The sequence below is a fragment of the Lacerta agilis genome, chromosome 17 (genome assembly GCF_009819535.1).
Source record: "Lacerta agilis isolate rLacAgi1 chromosome 17, rLacAgi1.pri, whole genome shotgun sequence".
NCBI classification, from domain to species: Eukaryota; Metazoa; Chordata; class Lepidosauria; order Squamata; family Lacertidae; genus Lacerta; species Lacerta agilis.
Genome location: NC_046328.1, coordinates 31,966,243 through 31,992,692, shown reverse-complemented (window position 1 = coordinate 31,992,692; position 26,450 = coordinate 31,966,243). Strand labels below are relative to the sequence as shown.

The following is a 26,450-nucleotide window of genomic DNA, read 5'->3' as shown; positions in this document are numbered from 1 at the left end:
CTCTATTTGGGACAAGAAGCTACAGTTAGAACTGGATATGGAATAACTGATTGGTTCAAAATTGGGAAAGGAGTACGACAAGGCTGTATATTGTCTCCCTGCTTATTTAACTTATATGCAGAATTCATCATGCGAAAGGCTGGGCTGGATGAATCCCAAACCGGAATTAAGATTGCCGGAAAAAATATCAACAACCTCAGATATGCTGATGATACAACCTTGATGGCAGAAAGTGAGGAGGAATTGAAGAACCTTTTAATGAGGGTGAAAGAGGAAAGCGCAAAATATGGTCTGAAGCTCAACATCAAAAAAACTAAGATCATGGCCACTGGTCCCATCACCTCCTGGCAAATAGAAGGGGAAGAAATGGAGGCAGTGAGAGATTTCACTTTCTTGGGTTCCATGATCACTGCAGATGGTGACAGCAGTCACGAAATTAGAAGACGCCTGCTTCTTGGGAGAAAAGCAATGACAAACCTAGACAGCATCTTAAAAAGCAAAGACATCACCTTGCCAACAAAGGTCCGTATAGTTAAAGCTATGGTTTTCCCAGTAGTAATGTACGGAAGTGAGAGCTGGACCATCAAGAAGGCTGATCGCCGAAGAATTGATGCTTTTGAATTATGGTGCTGGAGGAGACTCTTGAGAGTCCCATGGACTGCAAGAAGATCAAACCTATCCATTCTCAAGGAAATCGGCCCTGAGTGCTCACTAGAAGGACAGATCCTGAAGTTGAGGCTCCAGTACTTTGGCCACCTCATGAGAAGAGAAGACTCCCTGGAAAAGACCCTGATGTTGGGAAAGATGGAGGGCACAAGGAGAAGGGGACGACAAAGGATGAGATGGTTGGACAGTATTCTCGAAGCTACTAACATGAGTTTGGCCAAACTGCGGGAGGCAGTGAATGATAGGCGTGCCTGGCGTGCTCTGGTCCATGGGGTCACGAAGAGTCGGACACGACTGAACGACTGAACAACAACACCTGGAGGGCACCCAGTTGACGAAAGCTGGTCAGTGGGCTGGGTCCTCTCATAACCTTTGGCCTCTAGAAGTGGCTGAACTGCAGTTCCCATCATCCCTGCCCACGAGTCATGCTGGCTAGAGCTGATAAGAACCTTGGCACAGCCACACCTGGAGGGCCAAAGGTTTCCCACACCTGCCCTAGTGAATGCAGGGGCTGAGGAGAGGCAATTAAGAGAGATCTAGTCAGACCGCTTGAAGCAAGACCTCCAAGAATGTTTTTGATCTTTAGCAGTGAGCCCCGAGAGCTTTGTCTCTCGCACGGTCAAGAAACAGAAGCCAGGGCACTGCTGAGCCTCAACCTGCACTGGCTGGGGCCGAGAGCAGCAGGCAGCAGAGGAAGACCCCACATGGCTTGCCTTTCACTTGGAGCACCAGAAGGAGAAACAAGAAGTTTTCCTGGTGGTGATGACGTGTGTGTGCAAACATCCTCAGAGACTCTTGCAATAAATAAACAAGCCCGCCCTCCATTCTCACCCACCCACCCCCAAAAAGAAAGGCAGTGCCTGTGTCCTCGTCTATTCCCCAGAGCGCAACGGCAGCCTAGGGCCCCGCCACGCTGCGAGCTTCACACGCTTCTGAACGCGAGTCGCGACCTACTTGGGATCGTGGGGAGGGCCATCCTGAGAGAGCAGCTGGAACTCGCAGACGCTCCCCGACTTCTGTGCGTATTCCATCAGGGCGCTGACGGGGTTCTTCCCAGAAAGCACGTTCAGCTGCGGCGTTGTAGACAAAGACTCTGACTCCGTCTGCTCAGGCTGAGGAGGGAAGGAAGGAAGGAAGAGAGGAGGAAATAAAGAAGGGGCTGTACCAGTACGCTGCAGAGTGGGGCTCTTTTCTGCTGTTTCGTTTCAGTAGCTCTCTCACTGAAACGCCATGTTGGTTTGGCAACTCGGGGGGGGGGGGTTGACCAATGGGAAATTATGCACCTGGTGCCCAGAAGAGGAAAGGATGGCTGTAAAAGCCAGCTGACCACCACCCTCAACCATCTTCCACTGACCCCAACTTCTCCCCAGAGGCAAAATTTTGGCTCACATGGCTGCAGTTTCAGGCAACCTAGCCTGGGGGAGACCCTCCCCCACTGACTAGCCTGTTGCAGAACCCCGGGGGCTTGTGGATAATTTCCCGTGGGGTAGGGGAGAGTCTACAGCAGGGGAGACGTCAGGCAAGACAGATCTACTTTGCTGTTTACTACAACCCCAAGGTCTGCCAACCAGAGCCAGGTGCGAAAGACCGACAGTTAAGAATTAAAAGGACAGGGTGCCTCTGACCTCATGCTCACGACCTAAGGATATGTTTTCAACAGTACTGAACTCGGTTCAAAATCCTTTCACACCCGAGTCCATACCTGGCTAGCTTTCTTTGTTTTTGCAGCCTAATTTAAGGAGGAGGGGGGAATCATTTCGCTGTTGTTATCACTAAACACACCCTTTCTGGGCTAACCCTGATGGCTATGTTCTCCATTGACAGAGGCAGCATTCCCAACAATCGACTAAAAGGTAGGGGGGTGTGTGTGTGTGTGTACCGCAGTTTCTCAAGAAACATCAAAGTGGTTTACAACAAGCATTAAGAAACAAAAACCATACCCCCCCCCCCAAAACTAACACAGATCTGCCACCTAACTATTACGGTTCAACAACAAGTAGAAGAAGAAGCTGGGCTACTTCCATTGTGAGAAAATAAATGGATATGGAACTCGGATTGTGGTGGAGCCACTTTTCACAGGACGGGCAGCTCCAGAGAGCTCCACTTTCGGCCCCTGGCTGCTCCTGGGGTGGGGTGGGGAGCTGCTCTCACCAGTTCTGCTTCGCTGAGAGAACTGTCCTCATATAAGGATTTCTCCACCTCCATGCCGTCCTCCCCTTCGTGCTCGACTTCGCGCAAGAGGATCTTCATGGCGTGGGCAGCCGCTTCCTGCTTGGCCAACTTCTTGCTGCCTGCTTCCGCTGGGGGGAACCGGCGACCATCGATCACCGCCTGGAATTTAAACCTTGACCAAAACGCACAAGGTACAAAACGGTGAGGATGCACGCTAATCAGTGAATCTGGCATCATTAATTATCACATTTATCTCCAAGGAGCTTCAAGGCAGTGCATGTGCCCCCCCCCGACACCCAATTTATCCTCAAAGTGATGACCACACAGTTAGGCCTCGAGAGTGTGTGATTAGCCCAGTGGACGTCCCAGATGAGCAGGGATTTGAGCCTCGGCTTCTATGGTTCCAAGTCCGATGCTGACCACTACAGCACATTGGTTCTCCTTTCCAAACCCTCTGCCTCTACAAATAGGTTTTGTTAGGAAGGAGCTATTGGTGCAGCACTTCCGCCAGGGGTGGCAGAACCAGCATTCGAGCATTGGCCATGCTGGCCAAGGCTGTGGGGAGCTGGGAGTCCCAATGAAAGCCGGAAGGCCAGAGATGTCCCCCACCACTGTCTCACGCCTTTAGAGAACTCCTTCTTCCTTGCCTGATCTGTGGGCACAGCAAAGGATTGTGGGGCATGCTCTAAAAGCTTGCTAGCCGGCTAGGTCTCTCTCTCTGTTCTAAGGAAGAGCACCCTTAAAAGAAGCCCAGCCCTCTTCTGTGGCTATGCACTGCCAAGACAAAGAGGCTGCCAGGTGAATCGTAGAGTTGGAAGGGGGCCCCCAAGGCTCATCTAGCCCAACCCCCTGCAATGTAGGCATATCAACATGCGGTTCCCCCGTCTGATTTGAAACCATACTGCAGCCTGCTTTGAGAACTTGCTAGCAGTACTCTTTCAGGGAAGCTGGACTGCCATTACAGATTTTCTCTTTGGAAGAATCCCCATCCCACCCAAAAACTAAAACTCCCAAGGAACCTAGTTTCAAACTGTGGCAGCACTACAAGCAAGACAAGGAAGAAAAAGGCCCAGGGGTTGTTGGTGGCGGGTGCTTGTTGGGGCGACGCCACCCAATTCCTGCTTTCCCACAGCCACCCTCCCTGCTGAGGTCTACAAGGGCAACACTGAGGCTAAATGGGAGGAAGTGGGCAGGCAGGGCCATCCTCTGCAACGGATGCAAGAAAGAGGGGCAGGCAGGTGGGAGCTGGCTGAGGGGGCAGAATGAGGTTGGCGGGGCAAAATACGTTCCAGTGGACCAGCCTCCACTGGCCCAGGTAGCAACAGAGACTACAGAGCCAAACACCCCCATAGCGGTTTCAAGCTCCCCGTCCTCACAGCTTATCTTTTCCCGCTCCTTTGCTTGGGACGAATCTGCTCTCAATCTGGTCTCAAGGAAAAAAGTAGGCCAATTTTCCTGTCTAGCGGGTCCATTGATGTACCAGAGGGTGGCACTCACACACTGCTGGTGCTTAGAAAAGGCAAGGAGTGAGACAGAAAGAAAGAGACTATCTCTCTGTGTGTGTTTTTAAAAACACAGCGGCTATAAAGAGCAGCCAAGCAAGAACGTAAAAATAAAATCCAACCCACCCAACTGTTCAGAGCAATGCACCAGAGGGAGGGAAGAGGAACGCTCCGGGTCCCCCCCCCCCCACACACATGGCAACAGATGCTCCCTGCCAGAAGCAGACAATGTGGAACTCCTCCAGCCATACAGGAACTTATGGGGCATAATATTTGCCTAGTGCAAAACTACTAATTAGCCACACAGCAGGCTTACTGCCCCCCCCCCCCTTTGGAACGGCAGCTGAGGATTCGCTATTCTAAAGCCGAGGTGGAGGACCTCAGGCTTGGGGGCCAAATGTTACCCTCCAGGCCTCTCTATCTGCCCCCCAGGACACTTTCCCAGGCTACACCCCCCCTCCCCAGGCTGACCCACACACCCCCTTCCATGCACCCTCTTCAAAGTCGGGACAGAATGTGCCTTTGAACTTCAACAACGCCTCTTGCTTGCCTGGATGATGTTGTAGAAACGCCTCAATTTTTGCATGCCTTTTCCCTGCTCACTTTCACCTCTGGATTCACCCACTGCTTGCACGCGGTCCCTGGAAGGCTGCCCAAGGTGGAATGTGGCCCCCTTGGGCTGAAAAAGAGATTCCCCACCCTCCGCTCTAAAGGGACACGCAGAGCTCATGCCAAGCACCGCTTTTCAAATTTGGAGAGAGAGAGGAAGGGGAAATTACATTCAGCATGCAGGTGGTTTGGTTCTCCATTTTACTCTTTCTTAGCTGAGTCTTCCTCCTTCCCCCTGAGGCTTCCCCTGCCTGGCAGTGGGAAGCGATTCTTAAATTGCAAGCGGCTGTTTTGCAGGCCTGAAGGAGGAGATGCAGCAAGCAGAAACGAAACCTTCCTCACGGGCCACCATTGTTGCCCGTTCATGCTCGTTCCTCTGTGCTGCGCTTCCCCAACTTCAGAGCCCTGAAGGTGGAAACCGATCGTCACACACGATGATCAGGGTTTCAACACCAGCATCTCAGCATTATGTGGAGCTTTTAAAAGACAGTGAGTCCTTGCTCCATGGAGCTTACCAACTAAATTTAGACAGACTTGGGGCTGTGGGACATTGTTAGATTATTCAGCAGAGACTGCTGTGTCATCACTCGGATTGCTAATATAAGAAGAATGTGTTTTGTAAAAGAAGGAAAGAAAGAACAGAGATCCCTGCATTTAAAGTGTTAAAACAAACAGTCTTTTCTTTCCTTTTTAAGGGAAGCCTTGAAATATATCTCATCTGCCTGCTTATTAAGAGGCTTTCGTAACCTACAGGGCAGAGTAATACACAAAAGCAGTTGTGAAAGGAAGAGGGACAACACACAATCTTAAACCAGTTGCAATCACGCTAGCATTTCAACCAATTCACATCTCTCGCTTTAAAGAAAACTGCTCTTTTTAATGTCTGCAGTGACTTGTACAAGCCGGGGCAAATGCACTGAAACGTAACCTGAGCAAAAGTAATCCCCTTCCCCAAGAACCTATCCTTTCGGAGAAAACTTCTTTTTTTAATGTTATTTGCCAATGACCTGCACGGTCCGAGGCAAATGCATAAACACTGGACCGGAGCAAGCGCAATCCCCTTCCCCGATAGGAGCAACCAGAGAGCGCTCCCTCTCCCTTTCCCTCTCTCTTACCGTGGCTCGTGTGACGGCCCGCTCTGCTTCAGCAAGACGAACTCACAATGCTGGTACGTGTACTGGGTGTACTCGATCAAGCCGCTGACGGGGTTCTTCTTCTGGCATGCCATGAGCTTCTCCAAGGGAGTGCACAGGAAGGCTGTGTCGAACTGGGCCGCGTAGCTGGGGGAGAGGGGGGATTCCATGATGCACCGGGACTCCTCGTCCTGGTTGTTGATGGCATTCAGGTCCTCCGGGATGTCGTCAGTGGCCCACTTGCCGTTCTCGAAGTTGTCGTAGTTGGGGAACCAGTGGTACCGGGGCCGCTTGCGAGGAGGGGGGGCCGCCCGGGGAGAACAAGCGTCTCCCTGCTCCGCTGGCTCCGACGACACCTGCTGCCCGTTCTCGACGTTATCCTCGTCACTCTTTAGAAGTGGCGGCGGCGGCGGTGGAGGAGGAGGCGGGGAAGGGGAAGGAAGAGGAGGAGCTGGCACACTGGCTGGCAGCTCCGGTTCCGCGCATGGCGTCGGAGGCTCGGAGTCCGGTTTTAGAGCAGGGGTGGCCATTTCCCTGACCTCTTCCGCCTTCTGCTTGTTCTGCATCCTCTTGCGCTTGTTGTCAGTGAGGGACCACTTGGGGGGGTTGGCGTTCTCCTTGCACACCTCCCCCAACTTCTCCAAGGACAGCAGGGTGGAGTTCACGTTCCGGGCCTTGGAGAGGCCGATGTTTTTGGCAAGGTCGTGTGCCGTCGAGTCCGTGACGCTGAACAGGTAGTTGCAGATCTTCTCCCTGACCTCGGCCATGGCGGCGGAATCGGGATAGTCCTCCGGGTCAGAGGCAGAGCTCTCTCCTTCTCCTCCAAACCCAGGAACTGGGAGTCTGCACTGGCCCCTCTGGATGGCGGGGTTCCCTTCTCTCAACGCTCCCTGGGGCCTAGGGCTGTCTGCTAACCTCCACAACGGAGGGTGCTCCCCTATTTTGCACAACTGGCCTCGTGCAAGAAGCCTGTAGAGGTGATGGTTGACCTCCTTCTTCTGCACTTCGAGTTTACGGGCAAGACAGCGAGCAGATTCGGCCTCCCCAGGTCGGAGCTGCCCCAGGATCTCCAAGAGCCGTTGTTCAACTCCTTGGCCAGAGACCGCCAGGTGCCGTATTCCTGTGATGAGCCCGTCAACTTCCCTCCTTGAACTGCCGCTGTACCTCGGCCGGGGGGGCTGGGGAGGCTGCTTCTGTTCCTGCCAGCTACTGTTGCAGGGAAGCCTCCTGGCTGTGCCCCAACTGCTGTGCTGGGAGCTCTGGGGAGGGGAGGAGGTGACTGGACCTCGGCGGTAGCCCTGGTACAGTTGGGGTCGCTGCGCCCGGGGCTGCCACAGTGGGGCTTCGGCGAGCTGCCCGTTTAGGAAGAGGACCTGCTGCTGCCGAAAATCCTCGCCTCCCTGCGGGACAAGAGGACCGTTAAAGAAAGCTGGGTTAGAGAGGTCGCTATGTTTTGGGGGTGCCTGATCTGAACCTCTGCCGCGAGTGACACCTCTGCTCATAGCGTGCTGATGGGGCGCAGGGCTGGGAGTGGGCACATGTGCACCAGACGAGAGGCAGCTGCGGTTTGCTCTCACGGGGGCTGCTGCGCAGAGGCCTGGCAAAGAGAAAACAAGAGAACAGGGCACGTTTCAGACCTCGGACACATGCTTGGGGGAGCCGATGCAGTTCTACCGAACCAGTCCCTCTGCCCCAGTTCCCAAAAGGCAACACCTGGCAACGGAAAAGGGGCTCCCGTCAGATACGAGTGGATGCCTCCTTGGATATAACACCAAGCTACTGAAGACCTGCGCTCCCTTATCAGAGGAGGAGATTGGCTTAAGGCACTAAGGTCAGGGGAGATCTACAGATGAGCCTGGGATGGAGAACGAGTCTCCCAAACACAGCTGGCGTCGCTTCAACGCAAGGTATGTTCAGCTTGATTCAGGGTTTCTTGGGCAACCAAGGGAGAGTTGTGCTACTTTACTTCCCGGCACATAGTAAAAGAGATTCAGGGGGAAAGAACGGAAGCACTTCTTCCCATCAGTTCAGAGTTAAACTATGGAATCCACTCCGCCAGGTGGCAGCGATAGCCACCACCTTTGATGGCGTTAAAGGAGAATCAGACAAATTCAGGGAGAATGAGGCCATCGGTGACTGCTAAGTCTGTTGGAGGCAGCATGCCCTGAGTTAGCAGTTGCTGGAAACTGCAGCTGCAGAGCTTTGCTAATGCGCTCGGGTCCTGCTTGTGGGTTTCTCGTCGGCATCTGTTCGGACACGGTGTGAACAAGATGCTGGACCAGGCAGGCCGCTCTGAGCTCTCCTCATGTTCTTAAAAGGAAAACCACCCCATAGCCCAGCCTTCCCTGTATAGCCATATTGCCTGCGTTTGTGGCGATATGGCTGGGGTCAGATTAAAAGTGGCTTCATGGTAGAATGGCAATTCCTAGGAGACCTTTAGAAAATAGTTGAGAGGAGGAGCAACCCCGGGGCAGAGTTAAGATTCCAGGGTACCAGGATAAAATACTTGCAAACCAAAATGACTGGGATTTCCCCCAGCCTATGCATATGAGAGACTTTTGTCATTAAACCCAGCTGCAAATTGGGTTTGACAGCAGAGTCTGTCTACATGGTTTCAAAGTCTATTTGGCTCAGTACAGCTGTAAAATTGACCACCGCCTGGCCTTAAAAACTCTTCTCTCCTAGAGGCATATTTGGAAAAAAATCTATGACTGGTGTTGGAGAGCCAAACTTTTTTTAAAAATAAAAACAACCACTTTGTTCTAACCCACAGAACCAACATAAGTTACATCTTCCCTTCAGTCGATGAAAAAGAAATCCTTAAGAGGGGTAGCCATATTAAGGCAATCCAAGCCGGGTCTATCCGAAAGCAAACTTCACTGAGTTCAACGGAACTTACTCCCAAGCAAGTGCTAGCAGGACTGCAGCCTGGCAGTGCAATCATTTTACATTCCTAGACGTACAGGATCACATTCAGCACGCCCCACCAAGTTCACAGGGGCTTCGTCACCTGGAAAGCAGGTATAGTATTGTGGCTTCAGTCTGTCACAGTACCCACACACAAAGAAAGAGACCTGTGATGTTTTCAGACTCACAAATTTACTATGGTATGGAGCCATGGTATGGGTTATCTTTCAAGGCACCACAAGACTCTTTCTGCAGCAACCAAATTAAGTGTCTTCTGCTCTCTGGGAGAACAGGAAGTTGCTTTATGAGAAGTCAGAACATTGGTCCAGCTAGCTCAGTAATGCCTACACTGACTGGCAGTGGCTCTCTGAGGTTTTGGCAGTTTTGAAGCCCACAGAGAGGGAGCTATATTCCTTTCCAGAATACATTCTGTTCAAACCCTAACTACCTCAATCTCAGGAGTTACAAGGGAACAAGGAAGGTGGGGGGGGGTGCAGAGAGAATCCCAGACATTTCAAAGGGAGGCAACTGGTAAAACAGGTATAGATAAGGGAAACAGGATAGTCTTACCTCTTTTTGTTCCACGCCAGTAAGAACCAGGCATTGTATAGATAGCAAGAAACAAAAAAAGGGGAAAGCTCTGCGAAGAGAAGGCCTTCCCCAGAACAAGGAGAGGGCAAGGGAAGAGAAGAAAATGAGGTGTGCCCCCCCCCCAACTATGAGAGACACAGACAACTGTGCACGGTGGGGAAGAAGGAGAAGCTCGCTACAAAGCAAGGACTCTGCAAGAATTACACAAACACCCCACTATCCTCCTCCCTTCTCCCTCCACAGTACAGCAGGCAGGCTGGATCACTCACTTAACAAAACTGCCAGATAAGTTTCGCTTTCAATTCTCCGGAGGTCCAGCCTCCCTCTAAGCTGTTCCGCCCAAGGCGCATCTAGTTACAGCCAGAGGGATGGGCCGGAGGTAAAGGCATTAGCATTAGGGTTGGGGGGGGGGCGTCTTTAGGTGGGGAGAGAAACCGATGTGTGCTTCCTCCCCCTCTCTTGCAAGCTCATTGCAGCATTGCCTAGAAGTAAAAAAAAACATTAAAAGGGAAAGCCCCACAGCCACCGCCACTTACAGGAATATACTTTTGGTTCCTTTTCATCACAGGCTGGTGGGAGGGACTATTATCTGCGAGGCAGAAGGGAAAGCACTAACCAGAATCTCATGCTTCTCTAACTGGGAGATTTGTTCACTTCTAACTCTTCTTTCCTTTATCCCTTACCCAGAGCTGCCAGACCTCAACTCGACAAGCTCAGCCTTCTCTGTTCGGGACCAGCTTCCTGCAGTTTGGGGTATCTTTCCGCATCTCCTTAACAATACCTTTGGTCATTCTTAAACCAGCCTCACTACCAAGTTCACACACCTCTATCTGCTTGCTTGTTTCGCTTGCTTCCTTTTTTTTTTTGAAACAAGGGTGAACAGGTGAGTGGTTCAATGAAGGGCAGCCTAAGCCACCAGAATCAAAAATTCATTTGCCGAAGGTTCCTGAGACACACACACGCAATCTTCCCATAACAGCAACTGCCCATTTGCCTTCATGGAGTTGGCTCTTTTCAGTCATTGCTCACTGCTCAGTAACTTCCAGTACAGAGAGTATGGAGGAACCTGCCTAGTGCAACTCTGTATGAATGACTGCTCTGGCTTCACCTCCTACGGGTGTGTGTCATCTTGACAAATTACAATACACACACAGCTACGAGTGGCTTGACAATCAATTCCTTTTCCCAGGGAACTGGCAGTGGAAGATGGGTTTCCTAACTCTCAGCACCGCTAACAAACAACAGTTTCCCAGGATTCTTTAGGGAGAAGCCACAACTGTTTAAATAGTGCTTTCAATGTATGGTGCAGATGAGGCCTGGATATTTTCAGAAGAGACAACTGAATGGAAGTGACCTGCGCCCGCCCCCCTCCAACTATCTCCTCTTAACACATCCATAGGCCGATCCGCCGTGCCCTCCAGATATTTTGGACTACAACTCCCATCAGCCTGCATGCTGGGTTAACACACATAAGTGATATCTACAGATCTCAGACAGCCAACAGAGCAGAGGCGCCAGAAGCCATCCTAGAACCCCAAGTGAGAAGCATTAAGCCATGCAGGAGCGTATCTCAAAACCGGGTCAAGGGCAGGTTGCAAATGGCACAGCATAAACTTTCCTCCTCGGATTGGTTAACAGGCTCAGATAACCCGCTCGCCTCTCCAGGTGCAAAACGAGACATGCACAGGGTGGCTGTGGAAGAGCTTGCGGGTCAGTTCATTGGGGGGGGGCAAAGCTGCACAGCTGTTGCATGAGCCGAGGAAGCACCTGGCCCATCTTTGGCAAAGAAGCCATCCGAAAGAATTAACAAAAACAAAACAGCACTGAATTACGCATCATGCATTTGTGACATGAACGTGAAAGGATTTTAAAACCTCACAACGAATAGCTCTATGGCCAATAAAGCACCCAATAACAACCAACACCGACGTGATATTTATATACAGTGTCTGCCCTTCAGAGTGAAGTCACAAAGATCGTTGGGTATTCATGCATACTCTATAGGACTCATTCTTGTAAGTTATGAATGCATGGATCAAGAACCTTTGGGCCCTCTCCTCAATTCACCAAGGTTAAGATTCAAAGCCCACCAGCGCTCTGCCCCATTAAAACACAAGTTATCCCCCACACCCACCCACAAAAATATATAGCGGCCTCAAGATACACCGGAAAGATCGGAGGCAGGTCTTCCGGGAGGAAGGAAAGAGCTTAACTCTGGATCAGGTTAACCGAAAGGTGCCATTTCCCACCACTGCTTGGTAAGGGCATTAAGACGACTGATTTTGCCATAGCCTGATGATCATCTGCTTGTGGTAACACTGAGGTGGGCTTTCTCAGTGGTGGCACCTGTGCTGTGTAATGCTCTACCTGCTGAAATACAGGAGGCCCCATCAAGCACTGGCCTTCTGCCGGCTCTTGAACACACACCTGTTCAGACAAACACTTCCCCGCTTAAGACTCATGTTTTAATTGCAATGCTGCTTTGATGGGCTTGTTTACTATATAGTTTAATCGTGGATGTTTTAATGCAGTTGTTTTACAATGCATTCTAATTAATTGTGGGCAACCGTGTCATTATTGGTTTTGTTGTCGTCGTTTCGCTGCCGTCTGTATCTTTTTGTGAACAACCTTGGTATTTTCTGCTTCAAATGAAAGGTGGCGTATAAATTCTAACATCATCATCATCATCATCATCATCATCATCATCATTCTGGTTTCAGCCAGCAGCCTTCTCTCAGGCAGCTGTGACACATCAAAAGGAGATCTAAGCTTTTGCATGTGTTTGCATCATGTTCTTGAAACCAGCTAAGCATATGTTGCAGGGGGGGGGATCTAAGTTACAAACGGGGAGGAATTCACACTCCCAGTTTGCCCCTGCCCTCTTCTAACACCCAGGGGGCCTAAACAGCACCACATAAACTTACCAGCCACAGTTCAACTCACCTGCCTAACCTGGCACTCTGAGAGCAGCTCCTCTTGGCTCTGTTCAAACAGCCTGATCACTTGAGCTGGGGAGGTGAAATTTCACCCCGTGAGCGGCTGCGCCTTGCAACAAGTTTCAAGGGAGGTAACTTTATCCCAGAGGGAAGGTATGTGCCCAATATTCATGGCGTTGCCAAACATATTTCAATTATTTGGAGCCAACAACATCTCTTGTAGCAGCCAAGTCTGCAGTTCACACATATCCCATTTCCTGCCCTATTGAGGATACACTTTAAAAAATAAAGGAAAAAGCTTCCTCCTTTGGATCCTTAAATGAGGAAGGTCTCGGGCAGCCTGGACCCCGACTAAAGTGAAATGCACATCTCAACAACTTTCAAAGCCAAACTTAACAGTCTGCAAAACGCCGTAGCTGTTGACGGTAGCAGAGTCCAGAGGCTTTGGGCAAAATAAAATCAGCGATGCAAACAAGCCTACACACAACTACCAGGAAAGAACTCTCTCAAGGGCTCACAACTCTGTGGCAAAGAACTTGTGTTGCATCCTGAGGGTTCCAGGTTCCGTTCCCAATATCTCCAGTTAAAAAGGAATCACAGAGCTGTAGAGCTGGAAGGGACTCCAAGGGTCATCCAGTCCAACCCCCTGCAATGCAGCAATAACGGGAGCTGCTGCCTTTAAAGTGAGAGGCCAATGGCCTGACTTGGGATAGAGGCAACTATACTCTTCAGCTCTCTTTTTGATGTGCATAATGAATGGGGCGCCTGCCTCAGAGCACTATCTCATCTCCAACGCTATTTAATTTCTATATGAAGCCGCTGGCAGCAGTCATTAGGAGTTTTGGGGCAAGGTATGCTGCTGACACTCGGCTCTATTTAACCACAACAACCGAATCAGGAGAGGCCATGCAAGCCCTAGAACAGTGCCCTGAGATGGGATGAGGAGAAACAAGCTGAGCTTGAATCTTGGCAAGGCGGAGACACTGTGTGCGAATGGTTCCCAGGCCCAAGCAATTGGTCAATTCTTTTCCTGAAGGAGCAGGTTCACAGTCTGGGGTTGCTTCTGGATCCAGCTTTGTCCCTGGAGGTCCAGGTAACATGAATGGCTAGAAGTGCATTTTACCAACTGCAACTGGTTACGACAGCTGCAACCTGGGCTGGGAAAGCTGAGCTACAGTAGTTCAGGCACTGGTTACTTCAAACCTGGATGGTGGCAATGAGCTCTATGTGGGGCAATGCACTTGATCCAAAAGGTGCAGTTAGTTGCTTTATGGTCGCTGATAGGAGTGAGACCCTCCTGGGCGGCTGATGTAGCAGGACAGATACAGATACAGATTCCATGATATTCCCTGATATTCCCACCATCCAGGAAATTAGCCTGGTCCTCTACTTAACATGGATAAAAGCTACTGACAAAAATTATCCCACCAATTAAGACTGCAGGGGTGGGAAGATTGAGCTCACCGCCTCCCCACTTGGCACAGCTATTCTCAACCCCAGCAACAAACACTTGTGTTACATGCAGCGAGGCAACATCTTATTTATCTGTAACACACGCACAGAAACAAAAGCAATCATACGTCAGATATTTAGTTGAAACTTGCTAGAATATAAATGACCCAGAAAAAGGGAAGGATCAGCACTTACGGCAGCTTCTGAACAACGTGATAGAAATCATGATATTCAAATGGAACCTCCATGTTCAGAGGCAGTCTACTTCTAAAAGGGTATTGCTGGGAGACTGACAGTGAGAGAAAGCTGTGGCTCTCCTGTCCTGCTTGTGGGCTTCCCTAGATGCATCTGGAGGGCACTATGAGGGACTGGGGATGCTAGACTGCCCCTTGGGCCCAATCCACAATGGCTCTTCTTAAATTATGATTGGCAAGTAGAGGGCCAAGATCCATCTCCCCAAGCAGCATCTTGTTGCAGTGCTAACGAAAGAGGTGCACATGGTATGGTAGTTGCTGCAGCAACAGGTCTTGCTACCAGCCTACTTAGGAGGACCGGGGGAAACCATCCTCCATCTTTCCCATGGAAGGAACGGTCTCTAGCTCAGTGCATGCAGAAGGGTCCCAGGTTCAATCCCCGCCATTTACAGGCGGCACTGGGCATGTGCCCTGTCTGAAACCCTGGAAAGCCACTGTTGCCTATCTGTGTAGACCAGTGTTTCCTCAAACTTGGGTCTCCAGCTGTTTTCAGATTATAATTCCCATCATCCCTGACCACTGGTCCTACTAGCTAGGGATGATGGGAGTTGTAGTCCAAAAACAGCTGGAGACCCAAGTTTGGGAAACACTGGTGAAGACAATACTGAGCTAGATGGATTACTGGTCTGACTTGGTGTAAGACAGATTCCTGTGTTCCTAGGCTCTCTGTGAAGTGGCTTTCCTGTAAAACTGATGGTTGACCAGGTTCCCATACCTACAGTGTTTTTATTCTCCAGTATATTGTCTTTACTGTCTAAATGTGGTTTGTATACTCTTTCTGTAACTGCTTAATGCAGGTTTTTGTGCTTGTTCTGTGTTAATTTTTATTTAGCTTCTCTTGTACCAACAGCCGACAGTGATGGCTGTTGGGTTCCAAATAAATTAAATACCATGCTTTGGCCACATCAAGAGGTAGAAGTGTCTCCCTACAGCAGTGTTTTTCAACCTTTTTTGGGCAAAGGCACACTTGTTTCATGAAAAAAATCACGAGGCACACCACCATTAGAAAATGTTAAAAAATTTAACTCTGTGCCTATATTGACTATATATAAAGTAATTCTCTTGAATAGGAATCAAATAAACACAATTTTTCCCACGGCACACCAGGCAACATCTCGCGGCACACTAGTGTGCCACGGAACAGTGGTTGAAAAACACTGCCCTACAGCTTCAAACTGCTCTTACAAGACAATCACCCCCCGAAAGCCAAGAAACAAGCATGCACACATGTGCTTTTTAGCAGAGGAACTCTGCTGCAAGTGGTGTAGGGCAACAGGAGAGACAGCACAGCCTAAAAAATGCCTAGAAGTGTGGTCATTGTTGCAACAATTATTTATACCCCACCTTTCAGGAAGCAATTCCTTCCACGGTGGCTTACAAACAACATTAATGTCGCAAGACAATGATCAATGTGTAAAAGAGTTTTCAGGATCCTTGCCGCAGAAAATTGGTGGTCAATACTTGTGTGAGGGGCGAAGGGAGCTGGGACAGGAGCCAGCTTTGCTGTCTTCTTTGGGCATGTACACTTTAGTGGCTTAAAACACAGTGGGGGGTAGTTCCTCCTGTGCTTCATGTTGCTTTGTTTAAGCTGCTGTACACACCACTGCCAGGTTTGTTTCCCCGTGCCTGCAACTCATGCACCCCAAACTGCTACTCAATGAAGCTGCCAACTGCACATATGCTGTCATCCGCACATGCACAAGAAATGTCTGAAAAGTACAGTATACACCTCAGCATAGCAATAGTTTATGTATTCAAATCAGATGGGAAATGCATCAAGCAACAGTTTTCTCAAGGAAGCACAGGATACCTATGGACGTCACACCAGTGGTGGGAGAGCACTGGAGTAGGAGTAAATGGTAATGTGTACGAAATCTTTGTCTGCCTCCGTGTTCTCACAGAACCTTTCCCACAGGACAGCCACTGGTAGACACAGGGTTGTGGGGAGACTTAAAGGGGGGGGGGTTAACACTGCATGGAGTGGACTATAGCAAATGCACCATGCAGTGGATTAAAGCAAGCACAGGAGACACACTTTTTAATGTGTGCTTGGCCACTTTGGATTAATCTTTAGGAGGCAGATATAAACAAGTCAATGTAAACAATCAAAGATGCATACCACACAACTATCAATGAGATACGCAAGATCCAAGTCCAATATAGTGAAGCTCATAACAAAAATAAACGGAACTACTCAGAATTTATATAGAGCACTTTACAATACTCAAAAACAACCCTTTAAGGTGGGCCAGGATGGTTATCATCCTATTGTGTGTGTGTGTGTGTGCACTTAACCTTCACCGCCCCCTTTTGCTCCAACATACTGAGACAACACCTGAATGGGGTACTTCCTGGTTCACAACCCAGTCTTTTCACCATTAAACTACACTAGTTCTCTAACATAGCCTACATTCTTTCCCCAAACTACGGCTGATCTTGTTAGCAACTAGTGCAAACTGCTGTTTAATGGGTAGCTGCCCTGACCAGACCAACAGCACCCCCTTTTCTTCCAACAAGGGCTGACGGGGTGTTTCTTCTGCGAAGCCTTCAACAAGGCAGAAAAACAAAAATCTTCCCGATTTCCGGGGGTTGCTCCCTCTCCTAACAGCTGATGTTCAAAGGTATACTGCTTCTCAACCCGGACGTTCCATTTCTCAGATCACGCTGCGATCCTATGCCCCTCTCCGACGCGGGAGTTAATCCCACCGAGCTCCGCGAAATTCACTTCCGAGTAGGCATGCAACTGGATCGGGCCCGTCAAGAGACAGGCAGGTTGCATGCATGGCATTTACTGGTGCAGTTCTACGGAGGGGCACTGGTGCAGCCCCAGAGGAGAGGGGGGAAAGGGGGCTGGAGAGAGGCTTCTGCGGCCCTTGTGTTGCATGCATGGGAAACGGGGCGCTTCTTCCAAGTCGGTGGAAAGCAGGACTTTGCACGCACGCACGCGCACACACACACATGCACCCCCCCCCTCCGTGCCCCAATCCCCTTCCGAGCGAAGCTTGCCTTGGCCTGGCCTTACCTTACCTCCCCCCAAAAAACTACCCTGCGGGCACCGTCGACTGAAGCCGCCTCTATTGTGCGGGAGGGTCGCCGGCAAGGGCTGATGACGAAGAAACAGCAGCGCGGCGCCACCAAGCACGTGATACGGGGGGGGAAATATGGGGATGAGGAGGAAGTGAAGCCGGAGCCGCCTTCTTTGCAGAGGGCAGAAAACTCTCCGCCTCCAGCCTTCGAAGCCCTTTGGCGGAAGAGAGGAGGAGGAGGAAACCTCGGCGGAGCTTTCCCTAACCTCCCTCTTCCCAGGTATAATCTTTTTGAAAAGGAGAGGGAAGGGAAGTTCAAAGAGCAGCATCAGGCATGGTTTAAGTTGCTAACACCAACCTCCAAGGTAAAGCTTTCGTGTGCATGCACACTTTCTTCACGAAAGCTCATACCAAGCACAAACTTAGTTGGTCTCTAAGGTGCTACTGGAAAGAATTTTTTATTTTATTTTGTTTTGACTATGGCAGACCAACACACGGCTACCCACCTGTAACTGGATCCAAGGTAAAGGTAAAGGGACCCCTGACCATTAGGTCCAGTCGCGGACAACTCTGGGGTTGCGGCGCTCATCTCACTTTACTGGCCGAGGGAGCTGGCGTACAGCTTCCGGGTCATGCGGCCAGCATGACTAAGCCGCTTCTGGCGAACCAGAGCAGCGCATGGAAACACCATTTACCTTCCCGCCGGAGCGGTACCTACTTATCTACTTGCACTTGCTTTCGAGCTGCTAAGTTGGCAGGAGCTGGGACCAAGCAACGGGAGCTCACGCCATTGCAGAGATTCGAACCGCCGAACTTCTGATCAGCAAGCCCTAGGCTCAGTGGTTTAACCCACAGCGCCACCGGCACCCTTGGCCTCCAAGGTACATGCCTATAAATAAACCTTTCCTGTTAAAAACACGTGGTGGTGATGAACGACACGGGTATAGGTGGCTTTAGAAATGGATGGGACAAACTGTAATGGGAGTTGGGGGTGTCTATCAAGTGCTATTTGTTTTTATTTCTAAAAATAATGGGTGCCATCTAGGGTCTGGAATCAGAAACCTGGAGCACGTGAGGGTTTGTGTTCCTCGTTTAACCCAAGTGTATCCTACCACTGCATCGATTGAGTCTTAATTTAGCCGCATCCCTTGATTTCAGGGAATCTACTCTGGGCATAATACTTAGTTGGATACAATCCAATGCATTTAGGGTCAGGTTTCAAAATTTAAATCAGGAACTGTTTTAACTCTTCCCCCATCCAAGTTACAATCTGCCAAAGTGCACTCACACTTGGGACAAGCCTCATGTGACAAGAGGGGTTCCCCCTGCCCCATATCGACACCAGAGAGCAACCCGTCCTCCTGGGGGCTCCGATTGGGACCTAGAGGAGCTAAGCCCCTTGTAATGCTTGGGACAAATCCTGGAAACACCTGGAGTCTGGCCAAGGAACCCAGAGAGCAGGACTCATCAGAATGTAAGGGAGCAGCTTTTATGAATTTGTTTAAGAACATCAGAGGGGCCCAGCTGGATCAAACCAAAGCTGAATCTTGGTCAATAATTCCTTCCTTGCAGCAGCCAACCTGGTGGTCCAAGGATAGGAAGCTGCCCTACGCTGAATCAGACCATTTGTCTGTCTTGCTCAGTACTGTCTACACTCGTGGTTCAAATAATAAATAAATGACTACTTTGAAGTTGCTGAGGGGCTTGGCGAAACTGCTTCATGCGTGTTGTAGCATTGTAATGTGCTGTGCTAGATGCTGTGTGATTTTTAATGGCATTTTCTCCTTATATAATTGTATTTTAGTCTATTCCACAGGATTCAAATTGCAATACAATATAAGAAATAACGAAGCCACAGAAACACAATTTAAAATCAACTGTGAATACTTAATGTGATGGATGTGCCGCCCTCCCATTTTCAACCACAAGTCCACATGCATGCCACAGACCACCTGAATGAAGTATGCGGACCACTGGTAGTCCATAGACCACAGTCTGCAAACTCCTGGTCGACAATGACTTGCAGTGGCTCTCCAGGATTTCAGACAAGGTTCTCTCCAAGACCTACTTGGAGAAACTGGGGATCGAACCTGGAGCATTCACAATGGAAAACAGATTTTTCAGCACTGAGCTGCAGCCCTTCCTTCTCTGGGAAGCACAATATGCAGTACCCTAATGCATCTTCTAAATTTATTTATTTTTACACACACACACACACACACACACACACACTGATGCACACAGCATCTTACATCCAGTGGAGCAGAGGGCCCATATAGCAATCAGAGGGCTGAACTAAGTTTGGAGATCTATCAGGAAAGTCACAAACAGGGAATGAAGGCAATTCCTCGCTGCTGCTGCTGCTGCTCCCCAGCAGTGGGTCACCAGAGAGCCTACTAACTCTGAATGTGGAGATCCCATTTGATTCAGTTAGCATAGTACAGATAGCTTTCACATGTGTTTCATCCACTTTTCCAGCCACTGCCACAGTACCCCCCCCCCCACATCAAATTTCACACATTAATTAGGTGCCATATTTAAAACTACCCATTCGCACTCCGTCTGGCACTCTGTAAAGATCTGTGTACATAATTGGTGCTACGTGTGAAGCAGGCGCAATAAAAGGAAAGCTTCCCTCAGAGGAAATGGGAGGTCAATAGAATCATCGCTGTATCCCATTACACACACTCTGCAGGTTAGTACGATTGAGGCTTGTAAGCAGCCACCTGCTGGTCTATCTGTTATGAGCCAGAAGCCAACAATATAAAACATTCCAAAATATCGAAACAAAATAGGAAACAAAATAGGAAATTCTTTCCAGTAGCACCTTAGAGACCAACTGAGTTTGTTCTTGGTATGAGCTTGGTATAAAGCTCATACCAAGAACAAACTCAGTTGGTCTCTAAGGTGCTACTGGAAAGAATTTCCTATTTTGTTTCCTATTTTGTTTCGACTATGGCAGACCAACACGGCTACCCACCTGTAACTATTCCAAAATATAGCAGCCTTCGCCAACTTGGTGCCCTCCAGATTGACAAGGCGCGTTTTTACAAGCAGTTGATGCATTTTTAAAAAATAGCATACATTTGCATGTTATTCACTTTTGATATCTTTGTCTGACGTTGCTGTTTTAGGAGACAACATGCAGGGAAGCCCAGCAGGAGGAAGCTTGGCTGGTTCCAAGGCACAGTAGCCCATTGACGCATCTAGAACCAACACAGAATCTTAAGGCTCAGAGAGGAACCAACGAGTGAAACTCAAGGCATGTTCCACAGCAAAACAAAACAAGCCACAGAGCTCTTTACCATTTAGCCCACCGAGAACAGGAACAACTGAGGCACATGGCCAACACCAAGGGGGATTAGAGGCTGCAGTCAGTATCTGTTTGGGAAACTCACACAAGCCACTCAAAGTTCCTCAGAGGGAAGGTAAGATGGAGAAGAAAGTTCTAGCTGACATATGAGCAAGCCACCATGGAGAAAGGTTGTCCCCACCCACACCGTGGTCCTTGACCAATCACACTGGGAAGTAACTCTGTAGGATTTCTCCCCTGATTCTCCTCTTCCACAATTTCAGTTTGCTTGATCACACACCTCTTGCTCTGGCCAGAGAGGATAAGCAATCAGGAACATTTCAAGCTCTCCCATATGCCTACCAGCCTACCTCTGAAGTGAAATGGAAATAGGAACAGAAAGCTACACATTTCAGCGACAGACGGAAAACCCCAAGGCTCTCCATGCAGTGGGATGAACACTGAGAACCAATCAGTCATTACTACCACCCTAGACTATTTATAGTCACCAGCAAAGAGGCCAGTCAAGTCCTGACCCAGGAGCAAGCAACACATAATAAGAGTTAACACATCCGGGAGGTGAGGGGAGACCTATTAAGCAAATGATTGTTGGTGAGCAACACACACTGTGATTCAGAAAGGAAGGTGGAAAGAAAAGGCAACCCCCCCCCTTTTTTTGCTCAAAGACATACACACTTAATGTTATTGCAGAGGCTGACAATTGGGAAAAACAGCATGGATTCCAATTTCAATTAAGCTCTGATCTGCAGGCAGGCCTCTCTCATGAAGCATAGATATGCAGAAATGAAGGTGATTAATTCAAAATATACTGGGGTGGGGGTAAGAGGGGGCCATTAAAGAACAGGGGTGAGCATAGTATAGCTTTTCAGGGTATAACATTTCAACTGCACACATTTGCAATATATATGAACTACAGCAGGTGCGGTTGAACTACAGCTCCCCGCCTCCCCCCTCCGCCTATTAGACATACTTGCTTGGGCTGATGGAAGCTTTATTTACTTTTAAACTTCTATCAGGCCCTTCTTCCCAAAGAAGCTCAGGGATACTCAGCAACAGCTGGAAGGCCAAATGTCCCCCACTCCTGAACTGCAGCCTGATTAAATCATGCATGTTTGCACCACTCTTTCATTTTGAACAGTTTACTGCGGCTCGCTCAGCCTTGCATTTAACCGCTGGCCTGACAGCCAGAGGCAATAAGGAATTCCATGCAGGCAGATGAGCCAGTTGGCAGAGAAAGACTGGAGGGCTCCGTCCCTCTCCAGAGCCCAGCACAGAAACCAAGTGGGCCAACACACACCAAGCCTCCTTCTCTGCACGCAGTGCAGAAGTGTAACATGCTGTTGTGAGAGCGATGGAGTTCTCTGTCACTCTTTGCCAACCCCTAGCATGTTACTAACTTTGGTGGGCTGGATTTGCTAGTCACAAAAGGGGCAAGTCAGGCATGGACCACTGGACATCTTATTTCACACTGCGCTGGCTTCAGAGATTTCACCAGGTACCTCCTGGGGGTTTCCATGCAAACCTCGGCAACCATAAGGGCTGGAAACTTTTACTTTTTAAACTGAAGTCCAGATGCTTGCAAAGTTGAATGCTGCAGCCTGTACCACAGTCTGTACTCTCAAAGAAATATGAGGCACACAGTCTGTTTTTTTTAAAGTTTTATAAAAAAGTTATTATATTGTATTATATTATGTATTATAAAAAGTTCTAAGATGGTGGTATGCACAGACGCAGAGGCTCAGTGCTCTCCCTTTTTCTTTTCGCATTTCGTAATGGCTTTTATTGTTGTTGTTTTATTGTTGTTAACTTGTTACTTGTGTGAGTACATTTGGCGAACCATTAAGGTTTCTGGGCTTGGTGAGCAGCTCCAGTTTTAAACTACTGTACTGTACTGTATCTCCTTTACATTTTCTCTAGTGAGGTGAGGCGAGAAAGGCATGCAACACTGCATTACCCACCCCACTCTCACCCGCGGTTTCTCATTTTATCTGTAGCGCCGAGCGCTAAGGTATAATGAGCGGGGGGGGGGGGCAGTTAAGGTGCAAAGAAGGACAGCAATACTCATGGGGAAGATCCACACCAGGCATAGGCAAAGTCGGCCCTCCGGATGTTTTGGGACTACAACTCCCATGACCCCTAGCTAACATGACCAGTGGTCAGGGATGATGGGAATTGTAGTTCCAAGAACATCTGGAGGGCCGAGTTTGCCTATGCCTGAGCCAATGCACATTTAAAGCACATGACTCCCAACAGTCCTGGGAACTATAGTTTCCCCTCACAGATCTACAATTCCCAGTACCCTTCACAAACTACCATTCCTAGGGTTATTTGGTGGGGGGGGGTTGTCATGTGTTTTAAATGGTGTGGCTCTGCCCTCGAATAGCGCAACCCTGTGTGTGTACACTCTGAACTCAGGCCCACTGAACTCGGGTAAGGAAATGCAGGATTGCAAGCTAACGAACTGCAATTCCCCACAGGAGCAAGCCTCGCTGAGTTCAACGGGGCTGAGCTCCCAGGTTAAGCGTGCACAGGATTTGCTGCCTGGATTTCTCTGCAGGGCCACGATCCCCACCCCACCCACCCCCCAAAAAATAAGGAAGCGCAAGGCAGACAAGAGATGACAACGCGAGACAACCCCTTCCGCCCTTTTCTCTGCCTCTCTCATCTCCCACCCACCTCTGCCATCCTCTCCTCTTGTGCAACGCGAACCTCCGCCTTCCCCGCCCCTTTTGCTTACTGAGCGCATCGTCGCTTAAGACGCAGAGAACACCGGCCCGGAGTTGGCGCGCATGCGCGAATCACAACGCAGCCGATTCTATCGAGGGAAAAGCGGCGCACTGTTCGCCTGGTAAGGGGGGGGGCGGGGAAGCATCGCTCGGCCGCGCATGCGCGCCAGGCGCCAGGAGGCGCTCGCTTCCTCTCTCACCAGGGCAGTGCGCACGCGCGGGACGAACCGCCGCTTTCCCGCCCAGCGCCCTCCGCTTTCCCCCTCCCGCGCTCTCCTCTTGCTCCTCTTTCCTCAGCCGGAGGCTTCTCGGAGGCTCCTTACCCGCTCGGCCGCTTCCGCCCCGGAGCTCGTCCGGCCCTAAGCGGCGACTGTTGGGCCCGCCGCGAACTCCCCCCCTCAGCGGTCCGCTTTCTCCTTTTTTCTGCTCAGCGCCGCCGTGCTGGGCGCAGAGTGGTGCCGTCACGCGCGGCGCGACCGGCGGCGGCTGCAGCGACGTCACGTGACCCAGGCTTGCCCTGGCGTCACGTGACAGGCCCTTCACCTGGACTGGGGAAGCTGACGAGGGTTTGTCTTCGCTCGCTGTGCGTATGAGAGAGAAACCTCCATAGTCAGAGCCAGTGTACCTTTGTGAAAGAGTGGAGCGAGAGAGCAGGAGCTATTTTTTTAAATGTATTTTTTATAAATCTCCCCCACCTTATTTTCCTTTTTTTAAAAAAATGAATCATCTTTATTGGTTTAAAATACAAACATATACATACATTCATATATAAAATCAAGAAAAAAACGAGGAAAAAAACAATTCAACATACAAAACCATGTTCTACAATAATAAGGAAATAAAGAAAGAAAACTTCCCATTCTTATTGTATTTGTATTCTTTTTTTACTTTATACTTAGCGCACAACTTTCTATTATTTTGCTTATTCTTGTGTACTCTTCTCGTATCCATTATATATTACATTCTACCCCACCTTATTTTCCAAGGATTCTCAAGAGGGCTCACATGCCATTGTATCTAAACTGTAGTCTTTAGAACCTTTGAAAGCAATGGACAGGATTAATTTAGGCACAGTAATTTCAGTGGGTCTACTCCTGTAGCACCTGCATAAAGGCAAATATAATTGGTTATCATATATAACACAGGGGAGAAGAAAAACCTTTTTAAAAGGCTTTTATTTAAAAGGAGAAGGAAAGCACCCCCTTCCCCTTCAGCTCTCTAAATGCATATTGCTCTTTAACTCTGTACTGCAAACAATAAGCTTTTAAGAAACTTTAGAAGCTTTCAGAAAATACTACTAAAATCCTTTATAGCGGGGAGCATAGAGAATTACCCTTTATAATTTTCTTTCTTTGGAGTCTAAAGGATAAAATTAAATATATTTCTAAATAGTCTTTGCAGCTGCATGTTATCTAGGTATGCAGGCTTAATGTTGCAAACTCGCTTTTGCAGCCTTGAGGCTTGGCGAGAGGTGAGCATTCCTTTCTTCCAGCCAGTATCTTAGCCTTGAATATCTGAGACTATACATTCCATACTTCAGAGGCCCCTTTCATTCTTTCAAGAAAAAGCTGTAAATGCTGACTCTCTATGCCTGGAAGAGGGGTGAGCATTTATACCCCATATAATTACCCCCAGCAATCAAACTGGGCACTATACACTTGAATTGATCATTTACTAATAGCAGGCTGGTTTAAATGATAAAGAAACACACAGACATTTGCAAATATATATTCAAGCCCATTCTTAAATGCAGGCTTTTAGATCAGATGCCTCACTCCGGAGTATGATTTAGCTGGGTACATACCAAGCCAATAATGAGAGTAATATATAAAATTGTTACTAGGCTGCAGCACGTTTAATTGAATTATTGGTTGGACTTCTTTCCTTTGGTTTTTTTTTAAAATATCCCTTTATCTAAAAGCTTTCACCTTTGCCCAAATGGATTTCAGAAGAGTTCACACAATTAAAATTGTCTGCTTGTTCATTTGTACATTCCCTCCCAAGGAGCTCACTGTTCTCCTCTGTAGTGTCGTTAATAACTGGAGGCGAGAATCAGGTACAACATCTCTTTATTTCGGAAACAGGGAAGAGCCAGCGAGGAATGGAGAAAACGGGGGTTTACTGTATATACTTGAGTATAAGCGTAGTTTTTCAGCACATTTTTTGTGCTGAAAAAGCTGCCCTCGGCTTATACTTGAGTGAGGCAGGCGGTGGGGGTGGTTAGAAAGAAGCCCTTTCTCTCCACTCGTGCCGCTGCCTCCCACTCACCCCAGTCAACCATTCCTTAAGAAGCGTACAAGAATGGCAGTTCTTTACTCTCCCCAGGCAGCTTGTTCCATTCCTGAACTGCTCACATAAATGCAAACTTTAGACCCCAGAAGACAGAAAGCCTATCACCCCCATCCTTCAGCCCGGACACTGAGATCCAGCGCCGAGGGCCTTCTGTCGGTTCCCTCACTGCGAGATGCAAAACTACAGGGAACCAGGCAGAGGGCCTTCTCAGTAGTGGCGCCCGCCCTGTGGAACACCCTCCCATCAGAAGTCAAGGGAATAAACAACTACCTGACATTCAGAAAATACCTGAAGGGAAGTTTTTTAACTGTGATATTTTAAATGTATTTTAATGTTTGGTGGAAGCTGCCCAGAGTGGCTGGGGAGACCCAGCCAGATGGGCGGGGTACAAATAAATTATTATTATTATTATTATTATTATTATTATTATTATTATTATTATTATTAAAACCCCACAGGTGCTCATTTTCCCTGGCTCCTGCTTAAAAAGGACAGGATCCCAGCCTTCTCTGTATAACACAAGGGAACATCGCGCTGTGGGTTAAACCACAGAGCCCTAGGGCTTGCCGATCAGAAGAATGGCGGTTCGAATCCCCGCAACGGGGTGAGCTCCACAGCGGCAAAGGAGGAAGAAGAAGGAGCAGCCTGAAGGGCTGCTTTCGGGCTGCTTGTTCCTCTTCCTCCTCCACAGCAGCAAAGGTGAACCGGCTTATACTCGAGTCAATAAACTTTCCCAGGTTTTTGTGGGAAAATTAGGTGCCTCGGCTTATATTCGGGTTGGCTTATACTCGAGTATATAGGTATATAATAACAGTCATCTAGTAGGGATAAGATACATTTTGGCGGGAACCAATGGCACGGATTCCCTCCC

General features: G+C 49.0%; 1 protein-coding gene across 5 annotated transcripts in view; it reads right to left on the bottom strand.

Annotated features, from left to right (window-relative positions):
- ADAR (adenosine deaminase RNA specific) overlaps positions 1-23,322 on the bottom strand; it is a 38,427-nt gene extending 15,105 nt beyond the window's left edge. For 2 of the 5 annotated variants that reach the window (XM_033174279.1, XM_033174277.1), the window contains exons 1-4: positions 23,238-23,322; positions 6,065-7,679; positions 2,818-3,010; positions 1,621-1,778 (exon numbers count right to left, since the gene is read on the bottom strand). In XM_033174279.1, coding sequence (XP_033030170.1) covers positions 1,621-1,778; positions 2,818-3,010; positions 6,065-7,679; positions 23,238-23,307 — 2,036 coding nt within the window. In that variant the 5' untranslated portion in view covers positions 23,308-23,322. Of the gene's footprint in view, positions 1-1,620; positions 1,779-2,817; positions 3,011-6,064; positions 7,680-9,559; positions 9,609-17,244; positions 17,331-23,237 lie in introns of those variants that run through there. The other 3 variants (XM_033174276.1, XM_033174278.1, XM_033174275.1) reach the window with 3 other exon arrangements.
- Between the last annotated feature and the right edge of the window lie 3,128 nt (positions 23,323-26,450).